Source organism: Thermobia domestica, chromosome 8 (assembly GCF_964235325.1).
Source record: "Thermobia domestica chromosome 8, izTheDome1.hap1.1, whole genome shotgun sequence".
NCBI classification, from domain to species: domain Eukaryota; kingdom Metazoa; phylum Arthropoda; class Insecta; order Zygentoma; family Lepismatidae; genus Thermobia; species Thermobia domestica.
The window spans coordinates 147,111,085-147,138,221 of NC_137461.1; the positions used below are offsets into that span (position 1 = coordinate 147,111,085).

Genomic DNA, 27,137 nt, shown 5'->3' on the forward strand with positions numbered 1-27,137 from the left:
AATAGTGTAATAATTGCGACGCAATATTGGAACTTGATGTTATCCAGTCAACGGTGACGCGTGAATAGAAGGCAGGAAGTTGAATTAACCTTGACAAAGCTTGATTGAAAAACTGTTGAGCTTGCAGTTACTAGGCTGCATGAAGAGTCAGGATTTCCAATGCCCTGCTGCAGGATTTTCTTTCGGTTCAGATTAAATATCAGTGAATAAAATTTTTCATGAAAATAAAACATTAATATTTTCAAGTTTTATAGTGCAAATGTGAATATGTTAATTACATATGTTCTAAATAACTATGTTACAAGTTTTGATTTTTGCAGTTCCATCCACAGAGAGGTGGAAAGAGACGAAGTTAAAACATTACTGATACGGCCAATAACTTCATTGGTTGGCAAGTATGAACATTCAGAGTAATGGAAGTTTTTGGTTATTTGATATTGTAAAAGCGTTGTCGCTAAGAGGAGATAACTCAAGAGTACTTGCAAATGTATGTATGCACAATCACTCTGGACAAAATGTGATGTGCAAGTAGTTTAGTAAAAACTCGCTAGATGTCGCGAGGATACACTTTGCGACATTACATTTTGAAATGTCGTATTTTATAATGTAAGAAAGTAATACAAAGATTAAAAAATTCGAATATATATATTTTAAATAAATGTTAGGTGAAGGAAGATTAATTAATATTTATATAATTATGTTGAATAATAATACATATCTTATTTCGTTTCAAGTTGATATTTATCCTTAATATGGTGTCAGTATACATTATGTACAGGGTGTTTATAGAAAATCGCCCTCTTACGATGTCGAATTTGGTTTGCGGAGCAACCAAGTTTTTAAGGGGGGACATGTGGAAGAACTCGATTTTCGAGAATAATAATTTGTATATTTTAGATTTATTGTTATGTTTATGTCTCGAAATCGTTAAGTAAGGTTATGGGAATTTAATGTTGAATATGTAAAGTTAATGCAAGCTGCACAATCTCGCTAATAGTTGTGTCAGCAATTCATTGTAAACAGTTGTGTATAAGAATGTCATCGTAACGTGTCTGGCAATGTAGGAAGGAAATGTTGACAATGTGTCTTTCCTCACATTAGCCAGATTCTAGAAATTGTACAAAACGTGAATTTGTGGGATTTTATGAATTTCATGAGATTACGGATGTACGGAGAAGTGCTTAGAATCGGGAAGTCAGAACGTGTCGAGGGTTGCAGTTTTGAGTTTTGACACATGGAAGGAATTTGTCTCTCCATGTGAAAACGGTGTCGCACGTGCCACAGCAGACGGAAAAAGCAGACGATGGTAGTTGGACCCGGCCAAACAAAACCACAGGACGAGAAGGTTTTGAGAGAGAGTTCCTGAGATTTCCTAGAGAGTTCGAGAGGATCAGTTTCTGAGTTCTTGATGATTAGTTCTGAGAGTTCCAAGTTTGTTCATCTACTTTGAAGACACTTGGGTTCGAGTCTGGAGAACCAAGTTACATTTAATTATCCACCAGATGATAGGAGAAAACAGTACGTTGTACTTCAACATATTCTAACGACGCAGAACTTCGAGGGAGATTTACATTGAGAGGCCCATTCCTCAATGCACACTTTCATCGTCCAACAACAAGGAGTGTCAGCTTAAGGAGCAGAGTTCAACACCAGAACGACGTGGGACAGCAACAGATTTATCCAGGTATGTGTGACTCCGAGTCAGAATTCAAAGCTCAATACTTGATCGTACTATACCTTACTGGCAAATGACTCCGAATATCCGTTATAGCAAACATTCAGAAATCTCACAGTTCATTCATCAGATTTCAGAAATACAGTGTTTTATGTTAAATGAAGTGGACGTATATTTATTTGTTTAATCCCCATATGAAAACCTCTTGCAAGTTAAGTTATAATTTACCCACTCATTCTAGATGGTGAGTGGAAGGCGCCTAGTAGCACTCATCTTTGCATCCCCAAGTAGGCACTGAGTGGCTAGGTTGTCAATATTGAATACTAATTAACTACCTGAATATTGAAAAAAAAACACGAATAAATTTAACCCTATATTGTCCTTATATATATATTTTTAAAAGGCCTATACAAAAAACTTAGTTTACATATATTGGTGGCAACACTTCTAATACACACACCACAACTATAAAATTATTTTATTTTATTTTATTTATTTATTTATTTATTTATTTATTTATTTATTTATTTATTACATTTATTAGCACTACGATTGGTAACCTCCGGAAATCCTTGAGGTTAAGTTCCAGTCCTTGATAGGGTTTCTTTAATATTAATCAGTATTATATTATAAATCATTTTTATAGCTGTTACTTTTTTTACTACAATTTCAATTAACTATCATTTAATTTATTATTAATTTTACATTATCTTTCAACAAGAAGACACATACATAATACAACCTAATGACATAATATGATTATGATAGGTGACTCTTCACAGAAGCTTTCGCTTGTGAGTGAGAAACCATCTTCATAAAGTATATATCAGTGAAATTTTATTATTTGTTCCTCTTTTTTCTCTTTTTCTTCCTTCTCTCCTCCATTTTTTAAAAATAAACCCCTCAGTAGTTGTAGATAAGCATATTTCAAGTGACGTTAGTCGATTATTTACTAATTTAATACATTAATTTAATACGTTAACGCTCTTAAGTCATCATTCTTTATTTCCTTTAACCAATTAGTTATCAGTATTTTTAATCTATGCATTTTTCCTTCTTCCCTAATTTCTTTTGGAGTATTATTATAAAGTTTCGGAGCCAAATGATATGTTTGATTTTGTGATATACCCTTATTTACTTTAATTGTTTCAAGATCTTTTTGAGTTACTTTTCTTGTTCCATACCCATGAGAAATTTTATTCTATTCATTTTCATGTTTTTTTACATAGAGTAGGACTGCTTTTATATATAATTTTTCAACAGTTAAGACTGAAAATTCTCTATACAAGTTTTCTAGACTGTCTTCTTTGTTTTTATTTAAACATATTCTTATAATATTGTTTTGCTGAACTTTTAAAGGTCTTATATGCGTCTCATAGGCAGATCCCCAACTTAAGATACCATACTGCAATATATTTTGTGTTAGTGCATAATATATCATACGTAAAACTTTTAATTCTAAACACCCTCTTAATTGTACAAATTTATACAGCAATTTTCTTAATGTCTTGGTTACATGTTGAATATGCGATGTCCACTTTAAATGTTTATCAATTTTCACTCCTAAATAATTTTGTTCAGTTACTTTATTTATTGTATTACAGTTACAGTCTAAAGTATTAATACAGTTATGATATTTTAAGACAAAATTTTGTGGCTGTCCGGTTATTGTTGGTGAGAAAGCAATATAATTGGTTTTCGTTAAGTTTAGTACCAAGGAATTTTGTTCAAGCCATTGTTTTACTTTCTTTACTGTTATTTCCGCTTTTTTTAAAAGTTTCTTCCCACTTTTTCCCTGTTATTGTTATAGTGGTGTCGTCTGCAAAAGATTGAATATAGCCATCAATGCCTATATTGTACAAATCATTTATATAAATTATAAATAAAATTGGACCTAATACTGATCCTTGTGGCACTCCATAGCTAACCTGTGTTGTCACTCATAAAATTTCCAATTTTAACAGCTTGCAATCTATTACTTAAATAACTAGTAAACCAAGAGAGTACTACACATCTTACTCCATAATGTTCTGGCTTAGTTAACAATATATTATGAGATATTGTATCGAATGCTTTGGTTAAGTCCAAAAATACTGTTATTACTTTTTCATTATGATCCATGTAATTTGTTATTATTTCCGTTAGTTTATAAATTGCATCAGATGTACTTCCATCTTTTCTGAAACCAAACTGATTTAATGCAAGTATGTTATTAGTTTCAAGAAAGGAAACTAATCTCTTTTTAATACATTTTTCTAATATTTTAGCACAATTACTAAGTAGCGATATTGGTCTATAGTTATTGAGATCCTTTCTTGACCCTTTTTTAATACTGGTTTCACGAGTGCTAGTTTAAATTGATTAGGGAAAATACCTGTTTCTAAACTCTTATTATATATATGCAACAGTGGTTTAGTTATTTCTTCTTTTACATTTTTCAATATTTTAGAAGTTATTTCATCTAGTCCTGGAGCCGATTTTGCTTTTAGTTGGTTTATATGAAATGAGATTTCTTGTTCAGTAATAGGCGTAAAAAACATACTATTTTTAGCTTTGTTTCCTAGATTTTCATTTATTTTGGTTAAATTTACATTTTTTACTAACCTTTCACCTATATTGCAGAAATATTTGTTGAATGTGTCAACTACCAGTTTAGGATATTGCTGAAAGTTAATGTTACCCGTAGCCGTTTGTATTACTTTAATGTCCATGCTTTTGTTTTCTTTTTTGTCAATAATGTTTGATATTACATTCCATAATTTACCTGTATTGTTTTCACAATTAACAATCTGCTTTTTATAGTACTCATTTTTTACCATTTTTATCAGTTGAGTTACCTTATTTCTATATTTTTTATAGTGTTCTTTTATTTCTAGATTATCTTTATTTTTTATTACAAGTTTGCTTAATTTGTAACTTTCTCGTATATGTAATATCAATTCATCAGTTATCCATGGCTTTAACTTACGATATTTTGGGATAGTTTTTTCAATTACTATTTGTGAAGTTTTAATACATTTTTGTAATGTCGAAATGAAAACTGAAGTAGCTAAATTTACATCCAAACTTTGATACACATTCAACCAACTACACTTCTGTATTTCATTTTTTAGTCTTTGGTAATCTATAATAGTTCGAGGTTTGTTTGTTGTTGATTTATCGGCAATTTCCATATTTAAGTTAACACAGGTAATATAATGATCTGTAATTGCCGTATGCAATATTGCTGCAGTGACATTTTGAGTATATTTTTGCCTTAAAAAGATATGATCTATACATGTTTTAGTTGTTTCAGTTACTCTTGTATAATTATTTATGCATGATATATACCCGTTTTTATAAAGTATGTTTAAGTAGTTGTCTACATTTTCGTCGTACCTATTACTTAATATGTCAAAATTTATGTCTCCAATAACCAACCCATTTGTTTTGACATTTTTAAGTTCATTTTCGAAGGAGCGTAAGAATTCTCCTTCATTACCACTTGGCGTTCTATAAATACACATTAAATTATAGTCTTCTTTGCTATATGAAATATTTAAACTTAGACCAGAAGCATCATTTAATTCTAATTCTGTAATATTCTCAATACTAATATTATTATTTATAAATACCATTACACCATCTGCTTTATTTAGAGATCGTTTTGTGAAGAAACAATGATAATTTTTTAAATTTATTTCATATTGATTATGCCATGTTTCGGAGAGAACTAATACATGTAAATTTAATTCTAAATTTTGTAATAAAATTAAAAGCTCATCCCAATATTTACGAACACTTCTAATATTAAGATTCAAGATGTTGATACCAATTTTATCTTTAAACACGTTATTAAATAAAGTATCAGTTTCGCATACATTAGTTTCGATATTTTGTTGAGTATTTATATCTTCAATTATAGAACATGTTTCAAGCATTTATTTAACCCTTCCTACAATTCTTACTACCTGTTTTTGCTGAAAATTACGTCAATTTATCAACATCTTCTAGGCTACGTAATATAAAAACATCTTTATCTCCCTCTCTTTTATGCAACTTTATGCTACCTGTACTATCTACCCACAGGAAGGCATAATTCTTTTCGCTTTTAATTTTCCTGGCTTTTCCAAATACCTTTCTGCGGTTTAGAGTTAGACTTTGATTGACATAGATGGGTTCATTATGGTTATATCCTAAGTGGGTACAATTGAGATTCCTCTTTACTTTACGTTTCTGGAGGAAATTTTCTTTAACCTCTCTTCGAACAAACTTAACCATTATTGTTCCTGATGTTTGGTGAGGAGCTTTCTTTACTCTATGGCATACATCTATCATTTCTCTTTCAATGTTTATGTCTAAAGCACGGCCCAACTGTTTTACAACTTCATATGTATCTTCGTTCGTTTTTTTTGGTACACCCTGTATTTCTAGCGTGTTTCGCCTTCCATACTGGTTGAGCTCACCTAATATCATCTCAGTGTCTAGTAGCTGCTTTTTGAGAGCGATGTTTTCTTCCTTCAGCCGTTCAATAGTAGCAAGGCACGCTGAAATGCTTTCTGATTGTTTTTTGATGATGTCTGCATTTTCATCCAGTTTCTGATGCGCCAGGTCAAGAGACTTTCCAAGTTCACGCTCAAGGTCGGTGTTGTTTTTTTTTTCTTCATCACGGATATATCATCTTTTAGTTCTTTTAACAGTTTATAAATGTCTTCGATAGATGGAAGCACTTCATTCTGTTCTGAATTGGTATTACGCCTAGCTTTTATGTAACCTCTACACTTCCATGGCAAATTTGATTGTTTCATATAATCCACGTCACTTTCTTTTAACTGCTAACATTTTAGGTGGGTCCAGTTTAGACATTCAGTGCACTGAATTTTGGAGGTAACGTTTTGTCTCAGAACAGGTTTGGAACACTCAATGCAGGAGCTCATAATGTTTGTTTATATCTTATGATCGTACTCCTATTCAGGTATTTGATGTTTACGTGTCAATCAATTTATGATTTTTGCAACAGATAGTAAAGTCAGCGATATTATTTAACAAAATGTATCTAGTTAAATGTAAGAGTGCTTACCGAATTCGTTATTCTTGTATCACTTCACTCACGTAAACAGTATCACTTAAATTTAAACTAAATATTAGGAGCACTTTATAGTGTGTATTTACACATCCATATCAGTGTTGCCATATTCTACCTTTCTTCTTTCTTCTCTCTTCAAAATGTCCTCCCACTCTTCATTAATATTCAAACCATTATTCCAGTTCATAGCTTTATTGTAAACTTCTTTTATCCTCTTCGTTTCTTTCCACTTTCTAACCAGTTGTCTCCCTTCATATTCCAATATTTTCGCTCCTTCCCAGTTTACTTCGTGGCCTGTTTCATCGACGTGCTTGTAAATAGCATTAGTGTCTCTCTTCAATCTTACATCATCTTTATGTTGTTTCAAACGTTCTTGCATTCTCTTCTTGGTTTCCCCTACATACACCTTATCACACATTCCACACGGTACTTCATATATCACTCCTTTTTACATAATCCCGCTGGCGTTATCATCTTCTTTTTCCTTATGATATCTATTTCTTCATTCCTCCTTTCCTGTACGTCTTAATACCTTCTCTCTTAAGAATTCTTCTTATCTTCTCTGATATCACCCCTGCACTTTCAATACCATGCCATCTTTTCTTCTTGTCCTCTTCTTTCTCTTCTTCTTCTTTCTCACTTTTCTTCCTTCTCTTCTTGCTCTTTTTCTTGTCCTTTTCACTGTAACCATTCTCTTTCAGCTGTTCCCATATCTTTCTATATCTTTCTCCTTTCGATCTTCCTTCATATTTATCATTCTGATCCTCTCTTCCATATTCCTAATGAAATTCAGTTTTGTTCCTTCATCAACATCACTTCTTTTATTGCAGTAAACTCCTGCTGCACATTCGTTTGGACCCACTAAAGATTATAGACAGCCTTGTAAGAAAGTTGTATTTAGTTTGTGTTTAAGATGGACACAAGGCCTCTTTATCATAACAAGAAAGAAAAAATATATACGGAGCCTGAAAGCACTAAAAGATAATAATTATTATTTTTCTGCCAGACCAGAGTATGCATTTCTTTATTAAAAATAAATTGTTTCGTAACAGTTTCCATAACGTAACGTTATCTTCCTCAGACGTTAATATGTATGTTCATATTAATGCAAGTAATAGAGATATCATAGTATTAAATTGTTGATATTCATTGCTGTTTATTATATAATTTTAAATTTATATTATTTAACAATACGATATTGTTATGAATTACTGTTTCATTTATATTTAATGTAGTGAGATTCTAGTAAAGTGAAGACTTCTTCCTTTATTTTCTGAACCTCTAACTCATGGGCTTTTCTTCTATCATTTTGTTCTATCACTTTACAAGAATTTCGCTACATGCCGGATAAGTACAAGATCAAAATGATAGAATAAAAGCCCATGAGTTAGCGGTTCAGAAAATAAGAGAAGAAGTTTTCACTTTAAAAGAATCTCATTACATTCCGGATAAGTACAAGGTCAAAATAATCGATCAAAACTCTATGAGTTAGAGGTTCAGAAAATAAAGGAAGAAGTCTTCACTTTACAGGAATGTCATTACTTTTCGGATAAGTAGAAAGTCAAAATGATAGAACGAAAGCCTAAGAGTTAGATGTCCAGAAAATGAAGGAAGAAGTCTTCACTTTACAAGAATCTCATTACAGAGCTTCTTCGTGGCTAAGCGGTTAGCGTACGCGCCTTTGGTGTGGGATACCCGGGTTCGATTCCCGGCGGGAGCTCGTGTGGTTCGGATTCCACGTTAATCAGTAGGTCCATGTCTCATATAGCCTAGCTGCTGAACGGAACGTTAAATTCAAAATCAACTCAACTCAACAATCTCATTACGTTCCGGATAAGTAGAAGGTCAAAATGATAGAACAAAAGCTCATGAGTTAGAGGTTCAGAAAATAAAGGAAGAAGTCTTCACTTTACAAGAATCTTCTGACATTCCGAATAAGTAGGTCAAAATGATAGAACAAAGCCTACGAGTTAGGGGTTCAGAAAATAAAGGTAGAAGTTGTAAGGACAAGTATTACTGTGTTTTATTTTTTAAATAAAGGATTAGTGTAAAAGTGTATATAATTTTGTTACTGATAAAGGTAAGTCTGGCCAGACATATATATTTAATTACATATATACGTATTATGTGTTATATATTTATAATTTCATCTTGGTTATTGCTTACTTATTTGTATGTGTATATCTGCTTAAACTGTGTATTTCTTACTTGGATTTCTTTCAGCTTTATTTAACAAACTCAACATTCGAGTTTTTCCTATATAGTTTTTTCGTTTAGTGATCGATGGAATTATCCATAGGCTTGCGACGGTTGCTCAAATTCAAAAGATTTTTTTTTGCGGATTTTTAAGCGAAAATAAAATTAAGCAAACTAAAAAGAGAAGGGTAGTCAACCATATAAAAGGAAGCCTCTCGGAGCATAGGGGCTAAATGACTATGGCTGTTAGAGCCCTTATACGTTGTTGAAGGTCCTGCCTCGCTTTTTAAAAAAAAAAAAAACTTTCCTATCTTGTAGGGAACGGTCTGAATGATAACGGATGACAGAGAATAAATTATTTCTCTCGAACCTGAGTGATGCCGTTAGAATTTCTGATTTTATAAGGAAATAAGTAGGGACTGGCCTAAGTGATGGCTAGAGTAAGGAATGAGTGATTTCCTTGGGTCTGCGTAATGACCAAGTTTGATAACATTTAGCTAGCCAGGTGAAAAGTTTGAATAACAGCTTATTTAGATAAGTGATTCCCATTATCTTCTAGTTAGGAGAAGTAGGTTATGATTGTTTTTTAACCTCAGAGGCAGAATACACTTTAAGGTTTCTTACAGATTTTTTTTTTTTTTTTTTTTTTTTTTTGCTAGGTCAGAGAAGCCTGAGTAATGGTCTTTTCTTTAGAAAAAGAAAATCAGTCTTTGGACTAAGTAATGTCTATTAACAACAGGGTCTCTTACATTTGTAGACGGAAAGTTGTAATCAGGCTTTCCTGATAGCGGTAGGCGTCAAACAAAACTGTAAGGGAGTAACGAATCGGTGGAGTCTGACTAAGTAAATTTATAGAAGTCTGTTAGTCTAAGTAATAATCATCTAACTTAAGGAATAGAGCTCTGAAGTGAAAGAAATCCGGAATCTTCTTCTTCTTCTTCTTCTTTTTTTTTTTTTTGTTACCTTAAGGAATTTCGTCGTATCACTTCAAATTATTTATTTCCTACATAAATATTTATTTACTCTGATAAGACTAATTTTCATTTGAGAATAAGACAACCCATAATATTTGATGGTAAATTTTATTATTTGTTTGTGATTAATTATGATTGGATTCCCTTAGAGAGCCGAAACAGTCTGGAAGGAGTGAACCACAAAAAAATCTTCACTTTACAAGAATCTTCTTAGATTCCGGATAAGTACAAGATCAAAATGATAGAACAAAAGCCCGTGAATTAGAGGATAAGAAAATAAAGGAAAAAATCTTCACTTTAGAAGAATCTCATTACATTCCGCATAAGTGCAAGATCAAAATGGTAGAACATAACCCATGAGTTAGGGGTTCAGAAAATAAAGAAGTCTTCACTTTACAAGAATCTCATTACATTCCTTATAAGTACAAGGTCAAAATGATAGAACAAAACTCATGAGTTAGATGTTCAGAAAATAAAGGAAGTAGTCTTCACTTTACAAGAATATCATTACACTGCTGATAAGTACAAGGTCAAAATGATAGAACAAAAGCCCATAAGTTAGAGGTTCAGAAGTTCCCTGTAGGCTAAAGAGGACAGTTGATTAATGAAAGCGGATGATTATGAAATAATTGTGTGGATGCTGTTAGATGAAACAGCAGAAAATTCATGGACACAATGTTGTACGCCACAAACTCACATGAACTGGGATAGGACAAGAAAACCTTCTTACCAGAGTTGAGCGCTCCATCGCTCAGACACTCTACCCTTATATGTTACTTTATCTTTTAAGGTAAAGTATATATCAACAATGTTAACAGTAAGCTTTCATTATTGAAACCAGCTCCAATACCCGTTCTTACACGGGAAATATACGTTTATGGAAAACATTTGAAAGGTTTATGTTAATTCCTTTTCCTTCCTTATATTGCGTATTTTATTGACGGCAAGATGAAAAACTTTGCTCGACCCAAGTGCTAACTATATTTCAAACAACATTGTATATGGTGCAGGCGGTATTCTTCGTGTAAAAACTAAAACTTAAACCCCTTCACTGTTAGGATATGCATTTCATTCTAAGTGGATTGACAGAAACCAGGTCGATAGATGTGAAATATTCAAAAATTCCTTTTAAACGGTCCGAACATTTCATTACTTTAGCCATTTTATTAATACAAAGTGACAAATTATTTAGAAGCGAAATTTTCGAGAACAATTGGAAACATGTCAACTTACGCTCATTTAGTAATAACTTGAGGTGTTGATGACATATTCTGAATTACATTTTGAACTTCTCGTCCTTAGGATAATCAAAAAAGTAATAAAATAGAATAAATAAATAAAGAAAAGAAAAGAAAAGAAGAAAATAAAATATATCGAGCCTTGTGCCAACTATGATCCAAAATCTATTTCAAATAGTACAGTCATTTTCCCATGATGATGAGAAAACACCAAAATATTAGAAAATGTCACCTCTTCCCCTTACAAGTGGAATTTTTGAAAACTTAGGGTAGTTTATGTACCCAATTTCATCTTACTAACTCCAAATGTTTGGGGAACACTATAATTTTGTAGCACATATTTAACGCCACCCTTTCCGTTAGGATATGCATTTCAATGAAAGTAATATGATCGTAAAATGCGGCTTTAGGATAGTGTTATTCATGTTCAAAAATTCGGTTTAAACAGAATTCAGTTTAATCCGTTTTCCGGCAATAATAAGATAGGCAATTTCATTTGAATGACGAGAAAAGACCTATAAAAATTCCTCGATCTCGCCCCCTTTAAAAGCGGAATTTTCGAAAATACCGAAACATGTATTCCGTTAATTTAAATTAAGATTTGCAAACTTACAATTTAAATGAATCCTTACGTTTGGCATTTTCTGAATAAATAGTGGAAGTTAATTATTATATATAATGCCCTCTTTCCCTCTTTTCTTACGTGACAAAATGAACTCTGCTCAAGTTGCATCTTTTACCTATAGTAGTATGACCTGAATGATGATGAGTAAGTCATTTTTCCTCTTCTGTAGATACATAATGCTGTAAACCTACTCCTAATATGTTTTAGAAAAGTTAGTGAATACCTACCTGCCATAAATGTGAGGTAATGTATACACATAAAGTTCATATTTAGAAAATATATTATTCTAATTTCATATTTTTGACGATTGATTTTCATACCTTGCCTCTCTCTACTCATCATTAACAAAACTGTCTCTATGTAAAAGTATAATTAAAAGTCGATAAGCACTCAATAAATAGCATGAAATACATTGTTGGATTTTTTCTGCACTTCAAAGACTCATTTGACTACCTTTAGTGACTACAGTTATTTGAAGAAATACAGGTAACGAAGTGTTATTACAAAATTTACAACACTTTTAAAATATTATTGCACAGGCAGAGTTGTAAGAATATCCAGTGGTATGCTAGATGCATTAATGGAAACTACGAAAGGATGTTCTTATGGATCAATTGGTGGGTTCGTCTTCTGGGTAGTTGGTTTTGGTTCCTGCCTAAAAGACCTGGCATCAAATAACGTTAAACGGGCAATAGCATGTGTAGAAAATATACTAATATTAGTAGACACAGATCAAGACTGAAAAAATTTAAAATAATATTAAAACATTTAACGAGATAGCATAATAAAACAAAACTAAAAATTTTCATGAAGAAAGGTTTATATGATATTATAAGTTAAACTAAGTCGAGATCAGATTAAGAAATTATCGAATGGCAATCAAAAGAAATATTAAAACAATTAAAATTAAAATTAACGAGAAACAAAACTTAATAACGTTTATATAAAAGCCAATAAAATAATTCACAAGTAAATATTGATTAAATAAAGAAAATTCTAACTACTTCCAAACAGCATATTGTTCTATAATCAGATCCATTATTACGTTGCGTCACATTAATGGACACATATGTTTAGACACGTGAAGGAAGACAAATATTAAGAAAGAAGCAATGAAATAGGACTATGTTCAGTGGCGAGGCTTAAGGGAAGAAGGGCAAACAGCGTCTACCCTTTAAAATTTTATATGTATTAAACCATTAAGCCTGATTTACTAACTTAAAATTTTGTAATTTAAAGATTCTGAACATAAAATTTCCTTTTTTTTTTTTTTTTTTTTTTTGTTTGTTTGTTTTCTTTTGTTTACTGGGATGAAACTACTATACATACTTTTCTACAACATGCTTCCATGTGAAAGACAGAAAGCAAAGCGTCTCGCGAAACCTTGAACATTATTCCTCTGCTGCATCCATTTAACTTGCACCGACCTATAGAAGCGTAGGAGTCACAGCCACGTGAGAAATTAAAGTCCAAAGACTCGCGCTGTGTAGTAGTACCTGTGAAAAGACAGTTGCCGTTCTGTCTACTTTTACAGGGCTACCTATCTTATTTATTTTAAGCTGGATTTTTAAGTGACAGAAACAGACCGCTATTTCTTCTTATTTGTTTTTATTTTAAACCATCTTTTAAGCTCCCTCTATAAAATATTAAATTGTTATAACGTACCCTTGAAGAACTTTAGTATATATATTTTGTCCCTGTGTGTCTCCAACTTCAGAATTTAAAAAAAAAAATCCCCATAACGAAAAGTTGAGATGTATGGACAATTCTATCACTTTTATGTTTTTCGCGAGAGAGACAAGTGCGAAATTCAAGCATGATGATGATGGCTAGCTTTTATCCCTGTGTATGTGTGTGTGTCTCCGTCTGTCTGTCTGTCTATAAATTATTTTGTTATGTGGTGGTGCTCTGGTCATGGAATCGGATTCGACAAACCTGATTTTAATTGTGCAGCTTAGGTGTTGTAAGGTATTTAGAAATGACTATCCCTAAACAGGGTATCAGGAAGTAATGTCCCTATTTCTAGCAAATGTAATACAATTCAGAAATCTGTACTTCGGGAAAATAGTACTATACACCAAATTTAACTAATTATAAAATTTTATATTTAAAGGAACAGAGTAAACATATATTGCAAAGAATATTAAAAACTCGAATATTAATACTATATGTATGAATTATCATGGATCATCTTACTTGGAATACGGTAGTGATTAGTGTATATCAGCATCCTTTATATAATACGAAATATCAAAACTAAAAATAGGAGTAAAAAAACAAAAACCTTACAAATACAATATATATAAGTGTGTGTGGTGTCTGTCTGTCTACCCAGTTTTTTCGGCACGCTTCGCCACTGGATGTGTAATCTGACCTGAGCCATCATTGAGGCAAATTCAATATTTACAATTCTACTAGTTAGAACTAGACAATGAATAGCTAAATAATGGGTTACAAAAGTTTGAAACTACGCTAGTTAACATGACCAGCTTGCTTGTAAAAGAAAAAAATTGATAATGTTAGTCTGGCGTTGTCTCTATATGTTTTGACGTTTTACTTCAACTTAAAAAAAAAAAAATCTCTATATTCTCCTCTCTGTCAATTTTGTTGTTTGCACGGCAGTTTTAATTGTAGTCTTCGAAATATTATAAACATCTAGTTTTGTTTCTCAGACAGAAACATAACCACACCTCTTGCTTTTTTTTTCAGTACCATATATTGTAAACCTATTATGTTTAGTGTTTTAACCTCTTCAGAACAACGTATTTGTGACGTTAAAAAATGGCAGGTTGTTTCCTGAGTCATAGACCTCAAAAGCTGGGAAAAATTGCCTTATAATCTTGAATTGTAGTTTTTTTGAGGAAATTTAAGCGTGAAGCTCAACCTCAGCAGAAAGGAATAAACAACAAATTTTAACTTGGAAATAAACGCAAACGTAGTTACGTGACAACCGAAGTAACCGAAGTAATTAATTAAGGAAGCTAGAAGAGCGCTAGCTGGATGCTCAAAATATATACAAATAAGCTGGATGTATTATCAATGTCTTTAGTCAGACACAAGTAGGAAATTAACAAATTACACAAAGATAAAAGTAATGAGCAAGGATGTTGATACATTATTATGGTTAAAAGAATCTAGAATCTGTTATTACACTTATCCTTAATAAAAGAAAAAGGTATACAGAAATGTTTCCAGAAAGCTTAAGACTACATGATCAAAGTTCACTGTGAAAATAATAATAATAATCCAATGAAGTAGATGACGTAAATCCGAAAGTTCGTCCATGGAATCGAACCAACAGCTTCAGACGTGGAGTATCGTAAGACTAGGATTATGAATATAGTGAAATTGAACAGTAAAATATTTGTCTAAGAAGCAAGGATTACTTATGGAGGGATTAGAGGAGGGAGAATGTAATGGTTATACGCGGACAAATCATATAATATGACGGAAAGAAAAAGTACGGGAAAATATAATCTGATTCAGGATCGAGAGAAAAGGAAAACTATGTCAAACCAATTGAAAGATTTGCTGCAATATCCAGCAAATTCACAATGAAGTGAATGTTCAAAACTAATCTGATTTAGAGTAGCATCAAACATAACAAAATCTTCACAATCAGCATTTCACAATACAAAAAATATTTTACAATGATTTTTCAAAATTTAGAATAATTAACATTATAAACTGTATATACTGAGATTTAATCAAAAGAGCGTATTAAATACTTTATTTTGTTTTGTAAAAGTCATTTTTAACACTAGCAATATAATGGAAACTTATTAATTTAACAAATAATAGTTAAAAGTGTCGGTGATTATTCAATAAGTTTCAGTAACTTTACTCGTTATATATGCAATACTTCAGTTATTGTTTTGGATGAGCCAAAGTCAAGGTAACTGTCACTAACGATGTTTTGAAGCCATCAAAATACAACAACAACAACAACAACAACAACAACCACAACAACTACTACTACTACTACTACTACTACTACTACTACTACTACTACTACTACTACTACTACTACTATTACTATTACTACTAATTTTACTACTACTGCTGCTGCTGCTACTACTACTACTACTACTACTACTACCACTAATAATAATAATAACAACAACAATAGTTCCATATTCCGAACAGTGTTTGAATGAAACTTACGGTAAACACAACTTTTCGCTAAAGAACTATCTATATAACAAAGGAATTATTTCATCAATTTTCGTTAAGTTTAACTACAATGTGATACCTTCTTGAACCATTATCGACATAGGCTTTAACTGAGGCCTCTACAATAGAACGATCACCTCTTGTGTAAGAGGATCGTAGTGTGAATTTAAGCCACCGAAGCTCGGAGGTGCGCAATACTGTGTTCGTCAGTTTTATCGGTGTTCTTCCATTTCTCCCACATTCAAATCCCATCAGTTCTTTCAAAATCATTCATTCCCTATCACCATGTCTCTTTCGACCTACACATGAGAAATTTGTTGGTAGAAGTAATAATAATAATAGTAAGCTTTATTAATTTCTGTCGGCCAAATCGAACAGATGTTGACCAAACTGAGGACTTTGTCAAAATCATATTGGTTTATTCAAATATATAAGTACTAAAGAAAAAGCAATGGAGCCGCAATCACTCAGTGGAAAAACTTCACCTTTGTTGCGTGGGGTCCCTGGTTCGATCAAAGTTTGCGCCAAGTAAACTTTATGGTGGGTAAACACCGTGTGCCTGACCTTCCTCAGAGTTGACTTATTTTCTTCTACTTTCTTCATTCCATTATGTCTTTCGTTATCAACGTCGCTGGCTCACTTCATAAACGTGGAATGTTAAACGAAGCAAAATAAATGAAAAAATAAAAAATAAACGAAATATTAGCTTACTTGTTGCATCTTCGAATCAATCTGACCACTCATTACATACTCTTTTGTTTATTTAAATACATGGACAACTCTTGGTACACTATTATTATTATTTTCTTTTAGTTTTCTTGAGTTGTTTTCTAAATATAGTTTCTTAGCAAACTATATATAATAAACTTGTTAGACCTATTAATATAGTCATACTTTGTCTTATATAACTCCGTAGTTAAGTTTTGATATCTTTCGATATTCCTAGGAAGGAATTAATAATTCATATTTTTCTTTCTTTTTAAAAGTCTGTGGTAGTAAAGTTCACAAATTCTTGTTTATTTATTTATTTTTTTAGATAATGCTGTAGAACAAAAAGAAAAATAAATATGAAGAAAACAATACTATTACTTGGAATACACTATGTGATAAAATATTATGAGATAATGTTGATACTGAGAAATATGTATGTCATAATATTATATTATGTTTTGTGTCTTTAAAAGTGGTTTCTTGTGTTTGTAGTGGTTTCTAAATTTTCTGAAGACGATTTGTTTCATAAATTTCAACTTTCTTTTCTTGTTTAACGTGCCTATATGTTAATTGCTATGCTATCAGACCAGTCCCTGAACATAGTTTTATCAGTCTTAAAGTCAGTGCTCAGCTGTTTAAGAAATGGACTGGGTAGCATAGTAGTTAATGAACCACCATGGCAGGCCACTGATCCGGGTTTGATTCTCGGTTCATTTTCTCTGTCTCTCGGTCCAGTTTCACTCTTTGTATTCAATTTATTGCATGCTTAGATCATACGCATGAAATTACATTCGGCTATTTGTAATCAAAATTACTAGTATATGTTATTACAGTCAAATATTACAAAACTCATCAGAAGTATAAAAACTGTTTTTTGATTAGAAGATATCTTTCACCAATTTCTTGAATTTACGAATATTTTTCTCATTTTATATTACAGCGAGTAACATGTATAATTTCTCATTTATGTATGTTATACCTTTTTGATAGTGTGGTTTCTATGTTGATAAATATGAAAATCATCTCTTCTACGCGTATTAAAAGTGTTATATCTTTATTTAATACGAAATCTTCATAGTTCAGCTACATGACGTACACTATTACACGATACAAACATAAACTTTGTAAAGATAAAATACTAAGCACCTTGAACAGGTGTCGATGGAAACTTATTGTTCGTCACAAAAATCTGAGCACTTTGTTTTAAAATTTAAAAATACTATTACTACTGGTGCTACTACTCTTGCTACTTATATATAATTTTATATGTTTTAGCTACCAATACCGCCTTAAAGAAATTCCCACTTATACTTGCATGAAGGTATTTGTTTCATGATCCATTGGGGAAATATAGAAGTTCAATAGAACAATAGCAGGTGATTGGTTTCTTCTCTGAAGTTTAACGTACATTTTCATCACAGATGCTATACGAAACGGGACCAAATATTTAAAGCAAGATCCAAATCTGGGTCGCCAGAGAAAATCAAACCATGGAGAGCAGGCATATTAACCGCTAAGGAGGGTCACATTAAGGAGGAAAAGTAGCAAAAAGAGTTAGGGTCTCGAAGGTGCAGGAGCGTGTCCTATTTGAAGTTACTCTCACTTACAGTTCTTCCGTTCCTTATTTTCACTGGTGAAATCACTCTTCTGCCTTCTTTCTAAATGTCATGCTAACAATTCTAATAATATTTCTCTTTAGAAATCATAAGATTTTAAATTGTCATTTGTGTATGAAAGTAGAACATAATTTGTTACACCACTATACAAAAATACTGGTGTAGTGGCTAGTGTCTTGCCCCCTTTGTACACGGTCCTGGGTTCGGTACCCGGAGGGGAGAGCGTTGAACTTTGTGCTCATTACAGTGGTTCGAACTTCACAATAAACTGTAAGTCCACGTTTCATACAGCCTTGGTGCTGAAAAGGAACACCAAACTCCAACCAACCACTATGTAAAAGAAGGTAATTTATCAATTGGTAAATTCTTCTGAATGAGAAGCTGGGTTATGATTTAACTGATATTCATAGACTTAAACTTCGGCTTTCTGTATATGTCATTGGAAATTATTCCATATAAATTTTCGTTGTGATCACATTATTTCTAACGTAAATTTTCAGTCTTGTTTAAGTATTCGAAACCAAGATTGAAACTTCACCAAATTTAGGCCACTCTTGTAAGTTGCCTTTCTGAATACGGGTACATATTATTTCTTTGACGTGTTTAGAAGACTAATCCATCTTATACCAATACCTTGCGTGTGCATGTCAGTTACGGGTCACGTAACTACCACCATGCCAATTGCCATACCTAACTAGCTATATTTTTAAACACTGCTAACAAGTTGTTATATACTTACTATTATTGTTAATTTTAAATTGTTTTATTTTCCTTCTACATATATACAGCAACGTAAGATAAAAGCACAAAGCGTAATAAAATGTAATGGCTGAATTGGAGCAATATATATATATATATATATATATATATATATATATATATTTCAAATACATATTTTTGGAATGTATTCAGGTGTACACTAATGCATATTCGTACAACAACAACAATAGTACAACAAACCATTCAATCATTATTTATTCGTATCAATTATAGCATTGTTATTTTAACTTTGAAATGCTACATTAACCTGGAAATTTCTTTCATTTTACATAGTCTACATTTCTTATCTTCTTGAAAATATTTTAATCTATTTTGATTGCAAAATATTATCCAGTTTCTCTCCTTATGAGTTATTTCTGTCTAAAATCTTCTTATTACATGAAGTTTAATGTTAGATGCCATCCATATCAATATTATTCAAATATGTACACACACAGTTATCATTTTATATTTCATGTTGAAGGTTGTCTGTTGAAGATCAATTTAGGATTTCAAGAATTATATTCGCTAATCAACAGAAAGTGCTCTAAAACTCCCTTCCATACCAAACATGTCACTATAAATTTTTGATCTGTTTGGGATTTTCGTTTCGTCAGCAGTCAAACTAGACATTTTCACTAACCAGTCACGTTTCTGTAGGAGATATTTGTTGGTATTTTCTGAAATTATAGACATAATACAATATAAGAAACATATCTTAGAATTTACTTAAGTATTTCTCAGAAGTATTAAAATTCGCAAAACAATTGCATCGAGAAACTCTTCACACAGCAAAAATAGTTTATTTCCTCATTTTTGAAAAGTTTTTTTAAATATTGATTTAAAAAAAAATTCTTCATTTGCTCTCTTTCTATCTCTATCTCATTCTCTCCTCTTCCTGCTCTTATCTATCATAGTTGGGACAACTGGATCCCGAAGCGGATACTAAAAACAAATAACTTACTGAAAATTGGTTAAAATTAATGCTAAACACAAGTAAAAGAAAACTGTGTGGTAAGAGTTATCACTTATACTTCATCAGAAATGATAAAGGAAAAGTAGGAGGAAAATATATATTAAAGAAAAGAGAAGTAACTGATGAACATTAGATCTGACACTACATATAGAATATATCATGGCATGAGTCTGACAATTTTTAGTTGTTGCTCGTAATTTCTAGTACTTTTTTTCCTCTTTCCATTCTTATCTGACAAAGCATTAGCGAAAGTACTAACAACATTACCAACGATGCAATCTAACAACATTTTATTAAGATTGACTAACACTCGACAACAAGATTCGGTGTCGAAATCATACTTGGAGGTTTCCCAAAGCACTTACAATGATTTTTTTCATTTCATTGTGTTTAGCAACGGTAGTTTTAATTAATTTATGGTTTTTGTTAGTAGTTTTTTACATAGCAAGTTTTGATCCCCTTTACTTAAGAAACAATTGATATTTGTAAAAAGTGCCAAAATTAATGTTCCAATTAATTTTGAAGGGGTGATGTTTTGAACTACTTAAATTCAACCCGTAATGTTGCTAATTTTGAATTTACTACGACTCGCCAGCAAGTGTATTCACACCACCAGTGTAGCCAAGGGAAAATTACACATGATCTGTGGTGTTGTCACATTGTGCAATTTGCAATTCAATCGTCAGTGCATGCAGTTCTTTACTATAAGTGAAAAATTTCGAGGTACGAGAACACGTCTTCTCTCAGGCCAACCACATGGTTCCACTGGAATGAAATCATCTGTTTGTATTGCGGTCTATTAGATCGATAATGCATAGTGACACTTGCCCATACTTCTTCTATTCAGTTCTCCACGCTCTGTTACCTCACTGCAACGTAAGTCACTCTCTAGTCACCACTCGAAAATCGAATCAAGAGCACTAACAGGCTCGCACATGCGCCAATTCACTGAAATTTTAATCGTTTGTCCGCTATAGTTCGCAGTACAAATTGCAACATTTTTTGTTGCTATTTACAAATAGCAGTATATATATATATAAAGGATGTCCAGATAAATATGTATCAATAAGAAACCAAGGTATCTCGGTAATTATTAGTGATAGGATCGTCCGGTTTCGATACTTTAGAAAGAAAAACTCACCAAGATTAATCACCAATACCAGAAGATCATTGTATTCCTTGGTGGCTCGACAAACATCAAGATGGGAGTCAACTTTCTTCCAGGTGCTCTTTATTACTTAAGGCATCAAAATTCAGATGTAATGATAATGCTTCGTCAAAAATCGTCCAACTCTTGCAGTGGTGTTCAGTATACAAAAGTTTTGATGTATCCACATAGATAAAGTCTAGAACAAATCAGGGGACTTCGGTGAGTAGGGAAGGGCATTGAATAGGACCTCTTCTTCCAATTTAATTATGTTGAAAATGGTTATCGAGGAAACTTCTGACATTCTGAGTGTAATGCGAAGGAGGCGGAAGAGGGCGTCTTATTTGAATGTGTATTCATGTGGGAAATGGGACACAGTATGGTGGTCAAACATTTCTAAGTACATTACTTCTGTAACTGTATCCTCTTCATATCAAAAGGGCCCGATTACAGGATGCTATCATGTTCCAGAATTAAATGGAAATTTTCTTCATTCCCTATATTGCAGTACCTCGTTTGAAGAGTTACATATTTAAAGAATTCATTTCATGCATTTCAATAGCGAAACTCATTGCCACTGTAGGTCAATCATTATACTAAAGTTTTGAATAAGCTCTAACCCGTAAGCTTTTGTGTGTGATATAGTATACATTCAATCGTGGGATTTGAAGTTGTATACTTCCCTGTCTAATTGATTTCCGTGGGTTACAGAGGAAAGCTTTCTGAATTCTCTACTTGCTCTTTATTCACTATTTTCTTACCTCTGCGTTTTCTCCATAACATGAAATCTGTTACGAGCAATCAATTTTCTGATGCACAGAAAACGACGTTACATTGTTTAGTTGTAATATTTGTTACTAAAGCAAAACACGTGCACTCTAGTAGCGTTGTGATCTTCCACCTTTGGGTAATTTGAATTGTAACATTTCTCTTTCTGATATGCCAAACTGGACGATCGTCGAAACATATATTTTTTATTACTATGTCAATATATTTATCTAGACACACTATATATTCCAGACGGGAAATAACACCTGTTAAATTCAGCTCAACATATTCACCTTCTAAGGTAGGGAATCATTTCACTTAAGAATGTTAAATATCAATAATAATAATATGATGTTAAAGAAATGATATGACCATTCTCTTACTACTGGAAAAATCGTCCTTGAAATATTTTATTGGAGACTCTTCATAAAGAAACACAACGGTTCTCTTCTACTTGGTTGGGAAAAACTGATATTTGCTATTTTTTAATGGAGGAGGTGACGGGTGGAGATACAAAACTTTTGACTTTTTAACAACTTCTAAGTTGAGGAAGCGGGATGGGAAGGAACTGTGAAATTCCAAATGAGAACCTTAGTTTTTGCAATATGTATCTACACAACAAAATTATCTAAAATGCGTTTTTATAAGAGAAGATGTCTGTAATAATAATAATTATATATATATATATATATATATATATATATATATATATATAGATAGATAGATAGATAGATAGATAGATAGATAGGTAAAATTCTTGTTAACTGGTACCTTCAATTTTGATTACAGGCAATGATTTATGCAAAAATGAATCAACTGAAATGCGAAACCAATTTGTCGAACAATGTGTACAAACGTTGGTTTTGCTCAAAAATCGTCTGCACAATATTGGTTCATTAAAGTACCAGTCACTTGTACACCCAAGCGTTTCAGACAAACCATACCTATTGCAAGTAAAAGTGGGGTTCTCATTTGGGACTTTACCATTTATTCCTGCTTCATCCACTTACGGAGGGAGATCGGAAAGATAGTATTCTGAAAATTAGATTTCCTCTTTAGCATTTTGTCACTTATACTTTAATAATCTTTTTCTCCGTTGGATAATTCTCGAGGTGTGGAATGATAAATACCCTATGTAATTTTCTATACGAGTTTTATCCTTTTCATTTATCTCCAACCGTTTTCATATTAGTGGTACTGGACGTTTTATCTGATACAGGCACCATATCTTAGCGGCCATTTTGAAAACGGTGACCCATATGAACAATCTTTTGCCACAATGCTGTTTAGTGTAGGAAGATCTATCGAACGAGGTATCACTTGACACAAATTTTCGTTTAAAATTTCTAATTTGGGCTTAGACCCCATGAAAGGCGGCCCTGGGGAGCACCGCGACAACATCATTCGATTTGCCCCATGGTTTTCCTATTTGAGTTTTTGTTTCGTTCATTTTTGTTCAATCGTTTACATATTAGTGATACTGGACATTTTAACTGATATAGACACCATGTATTGGCGGCCATTTTGGATACGGTGAACGATATGAAAAATCTTTTACCACATCGCTCTTTAGTTTTAAAAGATCTATCGAACAAAGTGTCACTCGCCCCAGTTTTGATTTAAAATTTTAAAGTTGGGCTTCGGGCCCCCTTGGAGAGCGGCCCTGGGGGACACCGCGACGTCACCATTCAATTTGCCCGACGGTATTGCCTATTTTCGTTTTTGTTCAGCCCATTTATGTTCAATCGTTTTCGAGATATTTTCGTGGAAAAATTAAAATGGGCCACCCTGTGTATATATCGTCAAATCTCGCAGAGGTGAACAAAATGGCGTGTTTCAGGATAAATTCTGATTAGTAGTTTCGTAAAAATCGAGATAAACAAACTTGTATGACCCTATAACGTATGCCATTCATTGTCAATCTGATGCAGTTGATAGTTTATAACCTATGCTACTAGAATAGATTCCTAATTTATCTATGTATTTAGGTACATATTCACTAGAAAGAATATGTATATATTGTATTTTGATTTTTCCTAACAGTGATGAACATACTAATTGTAATGAGAGACAAACGAAATATAAATTAAAGAAAAAAATTTAGAAACAAGATAATATTAGATATAAAAATCGGTAATACGTTAAGATATAGATGACTCACCAGACAGGTAAACCAACTTTGATGCTTAATAAAAATTAGATGAGATGCATAAAAACCGGAATGGGTAGTGAAATGATTACGCGGATATAATGGTAATATAAGTGCCTTCTCATTTTTCTCTGAGGGACATGGAAAAGTCTGAGAGAAAGAGTTTGAGGATACTTATGGAGAAAAGGTGGTTGAATGTACTGTTATGATGGGTTGAATGTCCTGAGATTAATTTAAGCTCTTAGGTACTATCGGCGATTATTGATGCGAATCAAGAGAAGAATTAGAGCCTGTTTTCTCTTTTTATAATCATTTTTCTTCTTTTTAGTTTTCGTTGTATTTATCTTATTTAAAAAATCTTCTTCCATAACTTAATGGTTTCTAAACTTTCTTTCATCTTCCGTTAATTTCTTTGGTTACTTCAATATACTATATATAAGCAAACGATGTCTTCTAGGTTATAACCCCCTCCACAAGAGATTATTTAAAAAAATATATTTACCGTGTTAGGATGTACATACAAAAAATCCTTAAACGATAAAAGCTTAGAACTTCAACCTCCCTTGATGAAATTCTGTCTACTCCACTATATAGAGGAATTCATAAAATACTAATTGAATTTATATATATAATATATATAAATTCAATTAGTATTTTATGGATTCCTCTAATTTGCTTTACATATTTAGACACTTGGTTTATGGTTACAGAGTGGTCAAATTTAAATATCTCTCCTTTCAGCAGTTAACTCTTCTCCTCTTCCCTGTCATCTTACTGACCAATTCGTCGCATTGAATTTACCTTCCTCCACTCAATTCTCTTGACTTTTATTCTTGCGGTACTATCACATCACTCAATATGGTGCGTTGAATATGGTGCTCAACTGGATGACTACTTATATATTCTTCTGTTAATTTTTCTTTTTTTCCAAGTTCTTGTTTCATCTATCTGATAAAACATATAGCGAAGGAGTTTATAATTCACATTCTTTAGTATTAAGTGATACCTACTATTACTATCTTTCTAAGTAATTTTGATTATTATTCACCCGTCCGAGTACTTTCTCTATTACAACATTGTGGTATCCACAAGTTTCTCAGAAGTGATTTTCTGACGGTTATCCATTGTCTCTCTCCCTCTCTAGTGATTTCTTCTTCGGACATTCTTTTTCTTCTTAATATGATATTAATATTAATCTTGTAGTTGCGCATGTACTCCTGAATTAAATGAGTGCTTACAAGGTAATCTATGGTACAGTTTTCATATTTATATATCAAATGTTTTAATATGATATCTTGAACACGTAAGGCAGTCTCAGAATCTTGAAAATATGTATCAAATCTTTTATGTTTTTTTTTCTATAACTACTATATAAGTTCCTTTTATTCTTATTTTGTTTGGATTTACACATGCCCATGCCAATATTCCTTTTTTTCTAACTATTCATCTATCATTAGATCAATGCATACATACTTATATATGTACAATCATATACATACATACGTAAGTTCGATTTACATACATATAGAGAAAAGTTAAAGTGTACTAAAGATACTAGAACACTTAGGTTTCAAGCTTCCTACGAGCAAGATGTGAAAAAAGGAAAGAAATTAAACAAAGGAAAATTAGGTTAGTTTGATCTTTTTGGTGTCACTTCTTTTTCTCGTTTTTGGATATAAATGTGATTATGAAGAAATACAGGTATGATGAAACGTGGAAATCATATATGATACTGTGAAAAAGAAGAAGAGAAAGTACAGGAAAAAAATGAGTAAGATACGTCAGGGTGGGGAATTGTCTGAGAATGAACACTTTGATAAGTAAAGAATATTCATAAGATTGCAATGGCTTCAGATATACATGTATAAGTGGATTTAGAAAGAGTTATTAGTTCAGACTTAAATAATGTTGCGCCTAATTAAAACAAAATACTAAAGCTGACCCCTCAAAGGTTTTAGGTTTAATAAGTATTTGGACATTTTTTTAATAAAACGTAGAAGGCAAAGAAGAGAGTAGCAAATTCATACCATAAATCCCTTGAACGAAGGAGCGTCTCTAATAGATGTTGAATCGGCAATTAAAATAATAAGGAGCGGCAAAATCAAGGGGTTGATTATATTTCAACCGGAGGTCATACATTAATTAAAAACAGCAACAGACTAATGTATTTAATATGGAAAAAGAAAGAAAATACGAAAGTAATTCACAGAATCGATAACAGTGTAGTCCTTATTTTTAAGATAGAGAATAACATGAACTATAAATAACTATTGTCGCAACTCTTAACCTATTATAATGTCTTACGGAGGATTCTTACTGTTAAAAATAAATGGAGTAATTTGAGGAGTGTCTTTTTCAAAATTCAGTAATCATTCAAGTGTTACAATTGAGTGTTTGTTTATTAATATTAATCTTGTAGTTGCACATGTACTCCTGAATTAAATAAGTGCTTACAAGAGTAATCTATGGTACAGTTTTCATATTTATATATCAAATGTTTTAATATGATATTTAAAAAAACGTATTTTCTGGAAAGGTTACTTCTCTGCATTTATCGAGTTTTGAAGAAAACACTCCTCAATTATCAATGTTATTCCAAATCAAAAACAGAAAGTGATTAATCAGTATTGATATACTCTGCAGTATTGTTGTTTTTTGTGTTTAAACATACTTTGAAGTTCGTAAATTTATAAATTTACTACATAAAACAAAGTGTACCTTCCAGGCTTTGCAGTGGCCCAGCTGTACCCCCATATTCATCTGGTAGTGATTCCTTTGGAACTATATCATGTAGGTCCTTGAAGTTCTTATTAAACAACCTTACCTAGAAAAGAAAGACAAAAATCCATGTTAATGAAATGAAATGAAATTTTTGAGTTTTACGTCCCACGGTTATGCCGGTTAGGCTAAAGGAGACGGTAATTATGAGAGATGAATGAAATGATGGAATGAAGAAAGTGGGAGGAAACGGGAAAACCCCGAGAAAACCCACGCACACGGTGTTTGTCCACCACAAAGTTCACTTGGCGGGAGCAAGGTTTGAACCCGAGACCCCTAGCACCAGA

General features: G+C 32.2%; 1 protein-coding gene across 1 annotated transcript in view; it reads right to left on the minus strand.

Annotated features, from left to right (window-relative positions):
• Positions 1 to 19,148: 19,148 nt before the first annotated feature.
• LOC145691853 (alpha-tocopherol transfer protein-like) overlaps positions 19,149 to 27,137 on the minus strand; it is an 86,806-nt gene continuing 78,817 nt past the window's right edge. The window contains exons 6-7 of the mRNA XM_081767165.1: positions 26,791 to 26,896; positions 19,149 to 19,712 (exon numbers count right to left, since the gene is read on the minus strand). Of these exons, the coding sequence (XP_081623291.1) occupies positions 19,561 to 19,712; positions 26,791 to 26,896 (258 nt within the window). The 3' untranslated portion in view covers positions 19,149 to 19,560. The remainder of the gene's footprint in view (positions 19,713 to 26,790; positions 26,897 to 27,137) is intronic.